General features: G+C 42.8%; 1 protein-coding gene across 3 annotated transcripts in view; it reads right to left on the minus strand.

Annotated features, from left to right (window-relative positions):
* LOC121530679 (netrin receptor UNC5D-like) overlaps window positions 1-16,604 on the minus strand; it is a 302,006-nt gene extending 285,402 nt beyond the window's left edge. For all 3 annotated transcript variants that reach the window (XM_041835831.2, XM_041835832.2, XM_041835830.2), the window contains exon 1: window positions 16,294-16,604. In XM_041835831.2, the coding sequence (XP_041691765.1) occupies window positions 16,294-16,375 (82 nt within the window). In that variant the 5' untranslated portion in view covers window positions 16,376-16,604. The remainder of the gene's footprint in view (window positions 1-16,293) is intronic.
* Window positions 16,605-17,817: the final 1,213 nt, after the last annotated feature.

The raw sequence follows: 17,817 nt of genomic DNA on the forward strand, positions 1-17,817 counted from the left end.
GTAAATTAACATAGTTTAACCTTTCAGTATGTGTCACGCCCTGGCTCTGGGGACTCTTGTTTGTTGAGCCAGGGTGTTAGACACTACACAAAGAAACTATGTTCTGTTCTAGGTTATGTGTTTCTATGTTGGCCGGGGTGGTTCTCAATCAGAGGCAACGAGAATCAGCTGTTGCTTGTTGTCTCTGATTGGGTACCATACTTAGGCAGCCTGTTGTGCACTTGTGTTTTGTGGGATCCTGTTCCGTGTAGGTTTGTGTTATTGACCGAGGACTTCACGTATCGTTTTGTGTTGTAATTAAAAGTACCTATTAAAAGTATGTACTCTTATCACGCTGCGCCTTGGTCCGCTCATTATGACGATCGTGACAGAAGATCCCACCAATACAGGACCAAGCAGCGTGTCCAGGAGCAAATGCCGGAGGTAACGTTAGTGGATGTCCTCCTCGGTTGGGGGCAGATCACGGAGGAGGAGGCCGTCCGTTACCGGAGGGCGATGAAGGGGGAGACCCAGGCAGGAGAGGAGAAGCGGTGCCAACCGGGCCGTCGTCGGACAGGCGAGAGGCACCACCAAGACATTTTTGGAGGGGGGCACACGGCATGGACGACGGGGCTGCTGGAGGCAGATAAAGGGCGAGTTTGTGGACGAGGAGAGAAGGCCACCAGGTTACGGGGGCCATTGGTCAGTAGAGGGAAGGAGAGTGTAGAGGCACGGCGAGAGGTACTGAGGTGTGTTACCAGTCCGGTCCGGCCCGTTCCTGATCCCCACACAAGGCCAGTGGTGTGTGTTCCCAGTACGGTCCGGCCTGTTCCTGTCCCTCGCACCAAGCCTGTTATGCGCGTCGCCAGCCCGGCCCGGCCTGTTCCTGCCCCTCGCACCAAGCCTGTGGTGCGCGTCGCTAGCCCGGCCCGGCCTGTTCCTGACCCTCGCACCAAGCCTGTGGTGCGCGTCGCCAGCCCGGCCCGGCCTGTTCCTGCCCCTCGTACCAAGGCAATGGTGCGCGTCGCCAGCCCGGCCCGGCCTGTTCCTGCCCCTCGCACCAAGCTAATGGTGCGCGTCGCCAGCCCGGCCCGGCCTGTTCCTGCCCCTCGCACCAAGCCAATGGTGCGCGTCGCCAGCCCGGCCCGGCCTGTTCCTGCCCCTCGTACCAAGGCAATGGTGCGCGTCGCCAGCCCGGCCCGGCCTGTTCCTGCCCCTCGCACCAAGCTAATGGTGCGCGTCGCCAGCCCGGCCTGGCCTGTTCCTGCCCCTCGCACCAAGCCAATGGTGCGCGTCGCCAGCCCGGCCCGGCCTGTTCCTGCTCCCCGCACCAAGCCTGTGGTGCGCGTCGCCAGCCCGGCCCGGCCTGTTCCTGCCCCTCGTACCAAGGCAATGGTGCGCGTCGCCAGCCCGGCCCGGCCTGTTCCTGCCCCTCGCACCAAGCTAATGGTGCGCGTCGCCAGCCCGTCCCGGCCTGTTCCTGCCCCTCGCACCAAGCCAATGGTGCGCGTCGCCAGCCCGGCCCGGCCTGTTCCTGCCCCTCGCACCAAGCCAATGGTGCGCGTCGTCAGCCCGGTCCGGCCTGTTCCTGCTCCCCGGACCAAGCCAGTGGTGCGCTTCGTCAGCCCGGTCCGGCCCATACCTGCTCCCCGCACCAAGCCAATAGTGCGCGTCGTCAGCCCGGTCCGGCCCGTTCCTGCTCTCCGCACAAGCCTGTGGTGCGCGTCGTCAGTCCGGCACAGCCCGTGCCTGTTTCACCGGTGCCTGGTCAGCTGCTCCACACCGGAGCCTAAGCAATCCGCTCCACCGATGTCCAGTCCAGCTCCAGCCAGCGGGGCCAGACCAGACCAGGGGCGCTACAGGGGGGTTGTTAGAGGGTGGTGGTCACGCCCGGAGCCGGATCCGCCTCCGAGGAGGAATGCCCACCCGGCCCCTCCCCTGTTGGGTTTATGTTGGCGCGGTCGCAGTCCACGCCTTTGAGGGGGGGTACTGTCACGCCCTGGCTCTTGTATGTTGAGCCAGGGTGTTAGTTTCTTTGTGTAGTGTCTATGTTTCGTTTTCTATGTTCTGTTCTAGGTTGTGTTTCTATGTTGGCCGGGGTGGTTCTCAATCAGAGGCAACGAGAATCAGCTGTTGCTTGTTGTCTCTGATTGGGAACCATACTTAGGCAGCCTGTTGTGCACTTGTGTTTTGTGGGATCCTGTTCCGTGTAGGTTTGTGTTATTGACCGAGGACTTCACGTATCGTTTTGTTGTTTTGTGTTGTAATTAAAAGTACCTATTAAAGTATGTACTCATATCACGCTGCGCCTTGGTCCGCTCATTATGACGATCGTGACAGTATGTTACTCCCTACTGAGCGGTTGTATTAATGCCAAAACAACTATAAAATAGCTTTTTAGGTCATCCAACTCAATATAACAGAAATAACACTGTACAAAATCATAGGACTGCCTACCACAGAGATTTACTGAGGAACCCCACTCTATCAAAACACCATTTGTTTGAGATAGTCAAATATAGATTTCAGCAATGCACCCATACATCAACATGACATGTTTTTCAAAAATAATATTGAACTCTCTTCGACTGAATGAAAGGTGGGCTTTCTTTTTAACTGACACACCTGTAACTACATGGAGGCTTATGGCCGGATTCAAAATCAGAGACCTGCCTTCGCAGTGTTTGTGCAATAGCCTAATTTGATACTGCCCCCCACCCATGGCTTGTTCCGAAAACACATGGGGTAAATGCTACAGTGTAAATACTGCATGGTGGACTGAAGTGAGCCCCCTTGAGAGGACCTTTGGACCTGGTTAATTTTCTATTTCTGAGAATTTCTGATAAATGGACCACTTTCAACCTCTCCAATCAGCAGTCTTTTGTTCTTAGGGACAAATAAACATTATTTCATGCCAATTAAACATAGCTGTTGCTAAGAAAGGTTTTTCATGAAGCTGTAAACATTGTTACAGTAAGTGTGTGTCTCCGTATTTAGACGACATGGTCAAATCTTGTGCTATCACGAAACTAACGCAATGGCAAATGAGTCAAACAAAATGATTTCCCCCCACAAAATGTAGAAGGAAAACATAGCTGTACCAATTCTGATAAAATCATAATAGGTAAACCATAAACCACCCAAAAGATTCATATTAGCAAACTATTCGAAAATAATATGTAGCTAAAAGGCCCTTTCTCAACAAGTCTGTTATTTATTCGAACACTAAAAATAAAATACGAGCGCGTCTTGTTTATGACGCAGTTCGCACCATTTGCAAAAAATTGTCCTGTCGCAATCTGTCAATTTTTTATTCAGAAAAGGTTAGATTTTTGCGCCTTTTCGCATGCGAAAATAATCTGTTGACCAATATAAATTGTTATCTAGGACACTGCCACTGACAGGTCTGTGGGTCGTTATGCAAATTAGTTACATTTATCTGCCTGTTTATGTTTGCATTGTATCAGTGTAGCAATTTATTAAATTTAGCCAATGTATCAATTTAGTCAATGTGATTACATCACACCAGAGCTACTTGTCACTCTCGCCATTCAAACTTCCCCACCAGTTCATTGCCAACGCTGTAGCTTATTTTATAGCCACTCAGCAAGCAAGAGGATCGATGCTTCTCTCCTTGAATAGGCCTTGGCCTATTAGTTTTAAAATATAGCTCAAAATAAGTTTCAAACTATATTGTTGAGATAGATATCGATCTATCTATCGGCTACTCGTTCAAGAGGTAGAGAGAGCGGAAAGAGAGAGGTCAGTGGAGAGGTGTGAATTGTGCAAGGGAACAGTGCAGACAGATATGTAAGTTAGAAGTTAATTAATATATGAAATACATAATTCGTATAGCCTATATATACACAAACTGAGTTTATAAAACTTTGTGAACACCTGCTCTTTCCATGACAGACTGACCAGGTGAAAGCTATGATCCCTTATTGATGTCACTTATGAAATCCACTTCAAATCAGTGTAGATGAAGGGGAGGGGACAGGTTAAAGAAGGATGTTTAAGCCTTGAGACAATTTAGACATGGATTGATTGTGTATGTGTGCCATTCAGAGGGTGAATGGGCAAGACAACATATTTAAGTGCCTTTGAACGGGGTACGGTAGTAGGTGCCAGGCGCACCGACTTCTGTCAAGAGCTGCATTAAAGAACATAATTGGTTAAGGAAAACTGTGATAAATAAAAAAGTATATCAGTTTCACTTAAGGACCAAAGGATTGACAGCCGTCCCATATAGATTGCAAAATAGTTGGGAAGAGATCTTTGACGTACCGATCCCATGGCATAGTGTTTATGAACTGACACGCAAAACGACACCGGATTCAAAAATTAGAATCTTTCAATTTAAATTATTATATAAAATTATTGCTACCAATAGAATGGTATTTATATGGGGGATACAATCTTCCCAGCGCTGCAGATTTTGCTGTGAAGAGACAGAATCATTAGATCATTTGTTTTGGTTCTGTCCATTTGTAGCTTGTTTTTGGACACAGGTCCAGGAATGGCTAAAGGATTGCAATATTTACCTGGAACTAACCTTGCAGATAGCATTACTGGGTGATCTGAAAAGTCAGAGTCAATCAATCAATAATATAATAATACTTTTAGCAAAAATGTTTATTTTTAATTCACAATCTGTAGAAGCAATGAGAATAGAAAGGTTCAGAACTTTTGTAAAACATCACAGTACGGTTGAAATATATATGGCAAATAGAAATCCTATATGGATGGTGTTAAGAGATAGATGGGAGGTATTGAATAGAGTTGAAGGATGGGACTAATAACAAATAACAACAAATAATAACAAAGATAGCTAATAATGTAAGCATACTGTGTCCATAATAAGTATATAGGTTGTATGTTGGGAGCTTTTGGGAAAGAGCACAGTTAGAAAGATATGGCATATAGAAGCAAACCGGATGGACATCATGAAAATGATCGGAGAGGTTGAGAGTAGAAGAAGTTCACGAGCAAAAAAAATAAAAAAAAATAAAAAATATATATATATATAAATAATATAATTATTGTAAAATTAACTCTGTCCATAAGGTGTAGATAGTAAGTATAGACCGGAAGTAGAGGCCTGGGCATTGTTGTTCACTAATTTACTCCAAGTAGGGACAGGATGGTGGGGTTGAAAAGTAATAAAGGGGAGTATATATATATAAAAAATAAAAAATAAACACATGGGGGATTGGAAGTGATGCAGACAATTACATTGATAGAAGATACAATCTATCTGCAATATTAAGCTGATCCATTCCCCCCGAAAAAAATAAAATAGAGCTGCAATGCTGCTGGGTTTTTCACACGCAACAGTTTGCTGTGTGTATCAAGAATGGTCCACCACCCAAAAGGACATCCAGCCAACTTGACACAACTGTGGGAAACATTGGAGTCAACATGGGCCAGCATCTCTGTGGAATGCTTTCGACACCTTGTAGAGTCCATGGCCTGACGAATTGAGGCTGTTCTGAGGGCAGAAGGGTGGGTGCAACTCAATATTAGGAAGGTGTTCTCAATGTTGAGTTGCGCCTCCTTTTGCCCTCAGAACAACCTCAATTCGTCGGGGCATGGACTCTACAAGGTGTCAAAAGCGTTCGACAGGGATGCTGGCCCATGTTGACTCCAATGCTTCCCACAGTTGTGTCAAGTTGACTGGTAGTGGATCTCTGTTCTAAATCCCACATATGCTCAATTCGATACAGATCTGATGACTGGGCAGGCCATTGCAGTAAGCTGAATTCACTGTGATGTTCGTGGAACCATTCCTGGACAATCTTAGTCTTGTGGCATGGGGCATTATCCTGCTCAAAAAAATATATTTGCAGATGGATACACTGCTGCCATGAAGGGATTGATTTTCAGATATCCTGTGGTATTCAACCGTTACTCCACTGTTATCAAGGGGCCCAATGTGTGCCATGAAAACATACCATTTTCTCCATACCCTAGTCCTCCCATCAGCGTGAAACAGCAGGAACTGGGATTTATCAGACCAGGCAATGTTTTTCCAATTCTCCAGTGTCCAGTGTTTTCGCTCCTTAGCCCACTGCAACCACAGTTTGTTTGTTGCTGAAAGAAGTGGAACGCTAAGTTCGTCGGCTGCCATACCCCATTCGTGTCAAGGTACGAAGAGTTGTGCATTCTTTTATGGGTCTTTGGGCACCAATGTTGTACTGGACTGTCAGTTGACTAACTGTAGCCTGCCTGTTGCTCTGCACAATTTGTGTCAGCCTCCTTTGTCCTCTTTCATCAATGACCCGTTTTTGACCACTGGCCTGCCGTTGGCTGGATGTTCTTTGGGTGGTGGACCATTCTTGATACACACGGGAAACTGTTGAGTGTGAAAAACCCAGCAGCGTTGCAGTTCGTGACACACTTAAACCGGTGCACCTGGCACCTACTACCATACCCCGTTCAAAGGCACTTAAATCTGTGGTCTTGCCCATTCGCTCTCGGAATGTCTCAAGGCTTTAAAAAATGTTTTGTATACTCAGTGTATATCTCCCCTTTAAAACTTTCCTTGTCAATTTATATGATAGGATAATGCTAAGTCAATGTAGCCTATAGTGTAGACTCGTTTTTTGATATCCTACAGTAAGGATTTGAAGCTAAGGCAAGGTTTTTAATACCTTTTTGGGAAACGAGAAATGGGATTTGCTTATGTGATTGAGTGAGATGCACTGCAGGTGGCTTTGATTGATGGTTCCTTTTTAGGTGTCAGGGTGTACGTGTATGAGTTCCCCTATTCTCTATGTCCATTCACAAAGTTTCCTAAAATAGACCTAGGGTTTAGGGAGTCGAAATCAAAATCTGTATTAATATTTGGACGAAAAGATCGCAACGCAGTTGGTGACAAAAGGTCATAAAAGTGAACAGAACATTTAAGATTTGTTTAAAACTGACCAGTTCTGTTTATTTTTGCAGACGAGGTTGGCATAAATAATCAAGACTCAACATTTTTAAAAAATCAGAATCTTGAAGATGAAACCACTATCTATATCTAATAATTTACCTGTGGGGTTATAATTTTAATTATATGCCTCATTTTGAATTACAATAATTTCACCCTTAGGCTGCATTTACACAGGCAGCCCAATTCTGGTATTTTTTCCACTAATTGGTCTTTTAACCAATCACATCAGAGCTTTTTAAATCAAATCTGATTGGCCAAAAGACCAATTAGAGAAAATAATATCAGAATTGTGCTGCCTGTGCAAACGCAGCCTCAAACTTTGACAAATTAGGCAATGGTATTAACTTGTGCGTTGACCAAGGAAGATTGGCAAATGGGTACTAGGGCACCCTGTGTTAAGCATGGCTGCTTTGAACAAATGACTTTAGTACAAACTAGGATTATTTCACACTTGTGATAAATTTAACACATGTAAGCAACTTTGTGATTCTGTGAAGGCAGTTAAATTCACACAAACATGTTTTTCTAAATGTATTTTATATAAAGGCCATGGATAAACTAGTAGGCCAGGGTTCTTCAATTCCGGTCCTGGAGGGCCGAAACACTTCAGTTTTTTATTTCTACCTGGTTGTTAATTGTACTCACCTGGTGTCCCAGGTCTGAATTAGCCCCTGATTAGAAGGAGAGGATGAAAAACAGAGGTGTTTCGGCCCTCCAGGACCGGAATTGAAGAACCCTGTAGTAGGCTATACCCACACTTATAGCTTGTATTGAATGTAATTTTCTAAATACACTGAACAAAATTATAAAACGCAACATGGAAAGTGTTGCTCCCATGTTGCCAACATTTTCCATATGCACAAAAAGCATATTTCTCTAAAATTTTGTGCACACATTTGTTTACATCCCTGCTAGTGAGCATTTCTACTTTGCCAAGATAATCCATCTATTGGACAGGTGTGGCATTTCAAGAAGCTGATTAAACAGCACGATCATTACACAGGTACACCTTGTGCTGGGGACAATAAAAGGCCACTAAAATGTGCAGTTTTGTCACAACACAATGCCACAGATGTCTCAAATTGAGGGAGTGTGCGAGTGGCATGCTGACTGCAGGAATGTCCACCATAGCTGTTGCCAGAGAATTGAATGCCACCAATGTCATTTTAGAGAATTTGGCAGTACATCCAACCGGCCTCACATTGCTCGTGAATTCAAGAACTTCGTTCTGTTCTACTGCAACATCATCCAGGAAAGGTTTTGTAGATATACACACTTATAAAAGCTGCTCTCCAATCCAGAGTAGGCACAGTAGGCAACGAGTGTGAAAAATAATCTCACTGAAACACGGTTGGTTCAGGCTGTGAGCCCCAGTGTCATATTAACATGTGTGAGATCTACTGTGAGCAAAGCTTAAGGGCACGTCCCAAATGGTACCCTATTCCATAGTGCAGTACTTTTGACCATAGCCCAATGGGCCCTGGTCAAAAGTAGTGCACTATAAAAGGAAATCGGGTGCCATTTGGGATGCAGCCTTGGCCTAGAATGAAGACATGCTGCTGGTCAAGACCACCGCGGAAGGCACCGATTGAATGTGTTGACTGAGATGGATGAATGTATGCTCTGTGGATTGTACATGATTTAGCACTGCGACCGTGGGCCACCTCACCCTGTCCTGACGGTTCTCCCCTCCCTCCGATAAAGAATGAAAAAACCTCAGCATCCTTTACTATAGATGAGCCCATCACGACACTAGAATTGGAGAATGGAATTCAAAACAATGTTTATTTGTTTTTGGCAATGCCTACATCGATTTTTCTCCGGAATTACCCAAGTTGTCAGTGAGAGAGAAAGAGCTCATCACTCAGTCACACCATCTGGGGTGTAATTTAAGCTAGTTGTCCACCGAAAACACTTCCTCGTCAAGCCAAACAGAGATATTAGAGCAGGATAATCATGCACAGTCACATTTTTATTTCACCTTTATTTAATAAAGAGAAAAGCACAGGGGCGAGAGTAGTTGACGCACTTATACGGCTGTACTGTACGCTCATACAAAGAAAATAATTCATCAATTGAAGTGGATGCATGTATTCTTGTATTTAATCATGCTTATGCACAGAAAGACATGAGTCATAAAAGAAGTGCCTTAACAGCAACCCCAGGCAGTAGCTGCTAGCTGGTCTAACAGAGAAAGGGGGCTGTGTGTTTATTACCACCATCATTACTGTATCACTTCTGAATGTACAGCTATTTGGTTTCATTTAAATGTAAATCTGTGCACTGAACTGTGCATGTTGACAGCCATATTCTGATGATTCATTCTAGAACAGAATGGCAGTTGGAAATATCACAGCCCCCTACTATCTCGGAGTGAAAACAACAGATTTGACCTTCGTCTCATTTCATCAATGCCCGGCTACACTGCAGAATAAAAACGTAAATATTATACAAAAAAATAAAAAGTAGAGGCAATTTCAGACCAAGGTCTTTATTTCTTCTTTTTTTGTGTGTGTCAGATGTTGGTCCAACAGTGTCAATCATATTCAGGGCAGCTAACAGAGAGCGAGGCACAATCAGCACCCTGGTTCACGGGTGAACTGGTCTATAAAGCAATTTGATGAGTCTCCATGTCAAATGTTTCAGGAGGGAGAGAGGGTGATTGTCTTAAGGGTGAGCATCCCAAATGGCACCCTATCCCTTTATAGTGCACTACTTTTAAATAGAGCCAATAGGGCTCTAGTCAAAAGTAGAGCACTATAAAGGGAATAGGGTGCCATTTGGGACACACCCAAGGTTGGGTCATGCATGACCTGTAGTCTAGCTGCCTGAGCATCCAGCAGGGCTGTAGAGCTGACAGCAATCGGTGTGTTCAAGAGAACAGCACAATGAACAGTGCCTTCAGAAAGTATTCACACCCCTTGACCTTTTCCACATTGTTGTGTTCCAAAGTGGAATTAAAATGGATTTAATTGTCATTTTTGGTCAATGATCTACACAAAATATACTAACATTAAAAAAACAAAAAAAACACACACACACACACACACACACACACACACACGTATATACATACATTGATTAAATAAGTATTCACCCCCCTAAGACAATACAAGTTAGTAACACTTTTGGCAGCAATTACAGCTGTGAGTCTTTTTGGGTAAGTCTAAGAGCTTTGCACACTTGTACTGTACAATATTTGCCCATTATTATTTTTAAAGCTCTGTCAAGTTGGTTGTTGATCATAGCTAGAAAGCCATTTTCAAGTCTTGCCGCAGATTTTCAAGCCAGTTTAAGTCAAAACTGTAACTAGGCCACTCAGGAACATTTAATATCATCTTGGTAAGCAACTCCAGTGTAGATTTGGCCTTGTGTTTTAGGTTATTGTCCTGCTGAAAATGAATTTGTCTCCCAGTGTCACGTTCGTTTAAAGAAGGGTCAGACCAAGGCGCAGCGTGATATGCGTACATGTTTATTAACGATAAACACACGACAAAACAACAAAGGAAACGAAATGTGAAGTCCAAAGGTACAACACAACAAACCTTACACAGAACACAACAAAATCCCACAACACAGGCAGGAAAACTGGCTGCCTAAGTATGATCCCCAATCAGAGACAACGAGCGACAGCTGCCTCTGATTGGGAACCACACCCGGCCAAACATAGAAATACAAACCTAGAATATTCACACCCTGACCAAACTAGCTAGAGTTCTATAGGCCAAGGCGTGACACCCATTGTCTGTTGGAATGAAGACATCCAGGTTTTCCTCTAGGATTTTGCCTGTGCTTAGCTGTATTCTGTTTCTTTTTAACCTAAAAAAAACTCCCTAGTCCTTGCCGATGACAAGAACACCCAGAACATGATGCAGCCACCACCATGCTTGAAAATATGAAGAGTGGTACTCAGTGATGTTGGATTTGCCCAAAACATAATGCTGTTTATTCTGAACAAAAAGTGAATTACTTAACGACATTTTTTGCAATATTACTTATGCGCCGTGTTCCATGTTTTGGAATATTTGTATTCTGTATTCACTGTCAATTAAGTTAGTATTGTGGAGTAACTACAATGTCCTATCACAGCCATTAAACTCCAACTGTTTTAAAGTCACCATTGGCCTCATGGTGAAATCCCAGAGCAGTTTCCTTCCTCTTCGGCAACAGAGTTAAGAAGGATGCCTGTATCGTTGTAGTGACTGGGTGTATTGATACACCATCCAAAGCCTAATTAATAACTCAAAAGGAATATTCAGTATATATTTATTTTTATTAAACACATCTACCAAATCGGTAAACTTCTTTGCGAGGCATTGAAAGACCTCCTTGGTCTTTGTAGTTGAATCTGTGCTTGAAATTCACTACTCGATTGAGGGACCTTACAGATGATTGTATGTGTGGGGTACAGAGAAGGGGTTTGTTATATACAGTGAAGGAAAAAAGTATTTGATCCCCTGCTGATTTTGTACGTTTGCCCACTGACAAAGAAATGATCAGTCTTTAATTTTAATGGTAGGTTTATTTGAACAGTGAGAGATAGAATAACAACAACAAAATCCAGAAGAACGCATGTCAGAAATGTTATGAATTGATTTGCATTTTAATGAGGGAAATAAGTATTTGACCCCCTCTCAATCAGAAAGATTTCTGGCTCCCAGGTGTCTTTTATATAGGTAACGAGCTGAGATTAGGAGCACACTCTTAAAGGGAGTGCTCCTAATCTCAGCTTGTTACCTGTATAAAAGACACCTGTCCACAGAAGCAATCAATCAATCAGATTCCAAACTCTCCAACATGGCCAAGACCAAAGAGCTCTCCAAGGATGTCAGGGACAAGATTGTAGACCTACACAAGGCTGGAATGGGCTACAAGACCATCGCCAAGCAGCTTGGTGAGAAGGTGACAACAGTTGGTGCGATTATTCGCAAATGGAAGAAACACAAAATAACTGTCAATCTCCCTCGGCCTGGGGCTCCATGCAAGATCTCACATCGTGGAGTTGCAATGATCATGAGAACGGTGAGGAATCAGCCCAGAACTACACAGGAGGATCTTGTCAATGATCTCAAGGCAGCTGGGACCATAGTCACCAAGAAAACAATTGGTAACACACTACGCCGTAAAGGACTGAAATCCTGCAGCGCCCGCAAGGTCCCCCTGCTCAAGAAAGCACATATACAGGCCCGTCTGAAGTTTGCCAATGAACATCTGAATGATTCAGAGGAGAACTGGGTGAAAGTGTTGTGGTCAGATGAGACCAAAATCGAGCTCTTCGGCATCAACTCAACTCGCTGTGTTTGGAGGAGGAGGAATGCTGCCTATGACCCCAAGAACACCATCCCCACCGTTAAACATGGAGGTGGAAACATTATGCTTTGGGGGTGTCTTTCTGCTAAGGGGACAGGACAACTTCACCGCATCAAAGGGACGATGGACGGCGCCATGTACCGTCAAATCTTGGATGAGAACCTCCTTCCCTCAGCCAGGGCATTGAAAATGGGTCGTGGATGGGTATTCCAGCATGACAATGACCCAAAACACACGGCCAAGGCAACAAAGAAGTGGCTTAAGAAGAAGCACATTAAGGTCCTGGAGTGGCCTAGCCAGTCTCCAGACCTTAATCCCATAGAAAATCTGTGGAGTGAGCTAAAGGTTCGAGTTGCCAAACGTCAGGCTCGAAACCTTAATAACTTGGGAGAAGATCTGCAAAGAGGAGGGGGACAAAATCCCTCCTGAGATGTGTGCAAACCTGGTGACCAACTACAAGAAATGTCTGACCTCTGTGATTGCCAACAAGGGTTTTGCCACCAAATACTAAGTCATGTTTTGCAGAGGGGTCAAATACTTATTTCCCTCATTAAAATGCAAATCAATTTATAACATTTTTGACATGCGTTTTCTGGATTATTTTGTTGTTATTCTGTCTCTCACTGTTCAAATAAACCTACCATTACAATTATAAACTGATCATGTCTTTGTCAGTGGGCAAACGTACAAAATCAGCAGGGCATCAAATACTTTTTTCCCTCACTGTACATGTTTACTCCTGAACTCATTTCAGGCTTGCCAAAGCAAAGGAGTTGAATACTTGACTCAAGACATTTCAGCTTTTCATTATATTACATTTTGAACAAATATCATTCCACTATTGTATTCTGTCTAGATCAGTGACACAAAACCAAGATTTCATCAATTTTAAATTCAGGCTATAACACAACAAAATGTGGAAAAAGCCAAGGGATGTGAATACTTTCCTAAAGGCACTGTGTTTTAAAACACACCTCAGGATTTGGACTCAGATAAAATAAATGCATTCATGTCGCCGCATGGCCGGTTAGTTCTGCACTGACTATTGACTCAGAGCCAAGGGACGATAAGGCTGCACAGAATAATGCAAAGATTGTGATGAAGCTTCTTATCCAGTCTTCATTGCAATAACTAGGCTAGCTTAATAATAACAGCTAAATAGTACTCACTTCTAACCAAAAGGATACACATAAATCATGTTTCAGCTGACATTCAATAATCAATTATAAATGCATGAGGTAGATTAAGAATTTATAAAAAAGGGTATGTACAGTCAGGTCCAAAATTATTAGCACCCTTAATTAAAGATGAGCAAAAAAAAGACTAGAAAATAAATACTGAGATAGATAGATAATTTTATACTAATACAATTGCTCAGAGAAAGAGATTGTTTAACAAGTAATATTTGTTTTCTTCCAAAAATAATTTATCATCTTTAAATCAAGGGTGCCAATACATTTGGACCTGACTGTATATTCCATAAATTCACTGGAAACACAATACTGTTCTTTGTTGCACACTAATTCAATGAAAATTAATGCAGGACTTTTTGGTTAGGTAATTTGCCCATGGATGAATGAAGGACGCTTCATTCATCCATGGGTAGAGGAAAAAGGGTGTGATTTGGGACGTAACCTAATACTACACCTCTGAGATTAAATCTCACTTTGATAATGACGCAAATGTGATTTATGGTCAACATGGTCTCCAGCCATCATCAACTCGTTAGAATTTCAATTCTGCTGATCTCTGCATCATTCTCTGACAGTTACAAATCGATCCTCATTATGGCAAGTGGCATCATCGATATCTACAGTATATAATGTATCCAGAAATTGATCATTCATATATGACCATGATTATCTATTGAACACATCGTTTTCACAATCTTCACCAAAACACACCATTCTCCATACTGATCAGGCATGAACCTTGATCAATCCCATGCTAATGGAGTTGCAAACATAGAATAACAAATAAAACTCATTTTCAAAGGAGAGATAAAACATTTAATCATAAACGTGCTGTAGTCCACATGAAATCAGCATTATATATATTAATAATATATATTATACTGCAGCTTCATTATCCTATATAGCGTGCTGATTTCATATTATCGGATTCACATATGAAATAATATTGCCTGTAGCCTACTTCAGCCCTGATAGAGGGGGATCAGAACACTATCCTATATTTGCGTGTGATGAGGCAAGATTGGAACTGTGAATCACAAACTGGGTGGATACAATTGAAAAATCATTTTAAAAAAGTTTCCCCAGGGCCGTGTGCGCTGGGCTTGCTTAGAGTAGTGTTGCACAGGCGAAACCTCAGTTCATGACCCCCTCACGTGATTTTCGTTTGTGGTGAATAGCGCTGTTCCACAACTCCATTGATCCTTAAGAGCTTAAATCTGTTGAGTGGTGACGGGCAACAGTGCTTCAAAGGTCCCAGAGCTTCAAAGGTCCCAGAGCTTCAAAGGCTACCGTGATGGTGCCGTTTGGTTAATAGAATCAACCTCGTGAAGACATGTGCGTGCAACACCTGTTTTGACCTCCATCAGAGTATTGTGTCACACGTTTGGAAGAGGCAAGAAGGGAGGTCTCTTCATATTAGTGTACTGAAGTAGGCCTCAACCAAGAAAATACATTAACTTAGTCACAAATAGCACCCTATTCCCTTTATGGGCCCTTGTCAAATGTAGTGCACTATAAAAGGGATTAGGGTACCATTTTAGTGCACTATAAAGAAATATATAGATTGCCATTTGAGACTAAGCCAGTCATCCACTAGCTTTCCAGACCAAGCTGCACAATAACTCAAGCACAACCACTGTAGCCCTGCATGGTCTATGGTTTTGTGCCATTGAGCCAAATGGTCTCATATCAACTTAGTTGGTTATCCCCACCAGGAATGCGAATAAAAGCACAACATTACACTAGGAATAAAGACATTTCATATTTTCAATAAGCGATAGCTGACAAGCCAATGCAGAACTGGAGTCGGTGCACAACACCTGAAGCACATCTTAACAGATCCCCAGTAGCCTACCGCAGGGTTTCCCAAACACAGTCCTGGGTTTCCCTAACACCCTTCCTCCTAGCACTACATAGCTGACTCAAATAATCAAAGCTTGATGAGTTGGTTATTTGAATCAGCTGTGTAGTGCTAGGGCAAAAAACAAAATAGTGCACCCGAGGGGGGCAGAACCAAGTTTGGCAAACCCTGGCCTATTGCACCCCACTGTGGGGAAGCATTATCTCTCATACACTTGAAGGACTAGTATTGATACAGTATGGCTCAGTCCAAAATGGCACCCTATTCCCTTGGGGCTCTGGTCAAAAGTTGTGCACTGCATAGGGAGCCATTTGGGACATATCCTAGGTCCTTGGTACTGATTGATTACTTGATGATGTTGTAACCCTTTCCCTTCTTATATGAAAATCGAATAATTTGCTCTAACTTTCCATCTTTGCATTCATACTTACCATGTGTGTAAATTATTTTAGCATTAACTGCTCACTAAATGGATAGCGGACGATGATTATGTTCATTATTGCGCCTGTTGCGTCTCACACCACACATGATATTGCTGTAAAGCAAAGGCTATTCAACCAGTTCAATACAAGACACAGATAGTACGGGTAAAACTAATTACTGTATTGAGAAGCAGTTTGAGGAGTCGTGGAGAAGACAGTTTCCGGCTCGTTGAAGAAAAGATAATGAAAGTGGATAAAAAAATATCCTGATGCATGGCACATTCCGAAACCGCGCAGTGTCACAAGGACATAACCGTATGTCCTTCTAGCGAAGGAATGACAGAAAATAACTCGTGTTACTGATCAAATGGTACTAATATTTTTAGCAAAAAAAAGTGTCCAACTCAAGCTGTCATTAACTTCATTTAGAGAAACGAGGCAAAACACAAGCAACGTGAAACTGATGTGTAAGTGCGCAAATAAGAAACCGCACCTGTCAAGTTACTGGACTCAATGTTGGAGACAAGTAAAAACCACACAAATGATACCCAAATGATTTGGATACATTAGAGGTCTGATGTGGAACCTTACCTTTAGATGTCGTGCATGTTGTGCAATAAACAAGGAACACGAAGCCCAAGGAGTGGTAGCGTCCCTTCGTCATCCCACCCATCCTGTAGCCTCAGCTTCACTTTCCAGTGGATGCGCTGAACCGGGAGAAATTCCCCCGTTTTCACCCTCTTCTTGCAAGCCTTGACATGGTGCTGCCAGTAACAGGTTCCTAGCTAATTATCATGGACCATGGGACAGTCACTCTAACCGGCTGGAAAGAATATTGCGCTGACACACCGGACAACCGCATCTTTACTTCACTTGGAGTACAATGTAACATACAAACGTCGTGGCGGGGTACTGCTCCGACTTTTCTAACACCTCGCATGCCAAGCTGTATATGACAGACCCGTAAACCAATCGCGCTTCGCGGTGGGCGTGGAGGAGAGGAGACCGGCGGCAACGCCCAGGGAAAGCTGAGAGTTACGCAGTTGGACATACAGTGGCTGGTGTTCTGTTAAAATCAGGGTCGAGTATATTTGTCTTCCCACGACATCACTGTAGCCTTTCTCCACTATCAAATGAACAAAAGATGAAGATTCAAATTACACTCAAGGTTGGACTCTTGAATTTAGCATCCCTTACAAAAACAGGTTCCAGTTTTGAAAGTGCGGTAAATGCAGTCGACTGTGGTATTTTGGACGCAGTAATTGCAGTAATTGCAGAATAACTACATTTATACTGCACTCTAACTGCAGTTATGCTGCAGTTGTACTGCACTCTGACTGCAATATTTTTTCTTAAGGGATCGACCTCAATATTATGCACATTACCTGAAGGCCAATACATTTTTTTAAAGATTGTATTATTTTCAGTGAGGAATGAGTATTTTTCCAAAACCTTGGATTTCCATCCATTTTACCACAGCATCCCATTAACTTTGACAGGGGCAATTCCCTTTGAAGTGTATGCGTCACCTTGCCTATTACATTACGGTGTACATACCAGTACCTCTAAACGCATTGGCCTGCCTTCTTTTTTTTTTTTTTTTTTTTTTTGGGAATGGATCAGCTTAATATTGCAGATAGATTGTATCTTCTATCAATGTAATTGTCTGCATCACTTCCAATCCCCCATGTTTTTATTTTTTTTATTTTTTGTTTTTTTACATATATACTCCCCTTTATTACTTTTCAACCCCACCATCCTTTCCCTACTTGGAGTAAATTAGTGAACAACAATGCCCAGGCCTCTACTTCCGGTCTATACTTACTATCTACACCTTATGGACAGAGTTTATTTTACAATAATTCTATTATATATATATATATATATATATATTTATTTTTTATTTATTTTTTGCTCGTGAACTTCTTCTACTCTCAACCTCTCCGATCATTTTCATGATGTCCATCCGGTTTGCTTCTATATGCCATATCTTTCTGACTGTGCTCTTTCCCAAAAGCTCCCAACATACAACCTATTTACTTATTATGGACACAGTATGCTTACATTATTAGCTATCTTTGTTATTATTTGTTGTTATTTGTTATTAGTCCCATC

The sequence above is a fragment of the Coregonus clupeaformis genome, chromosome 18 (genome assembly GCF_020615455.1).
Source record: "Coregonus clupeaformis isolate EN_2021a chromosome 18, ASM2061545v1, whole genome shotgun sequence".
Lineage (NCBI taxonomy): Eukaryota > Metazoa > Chordata > Actinopteri > Salmoniformes > Salmonidae > Coregonus > Coregonus clupeaformis.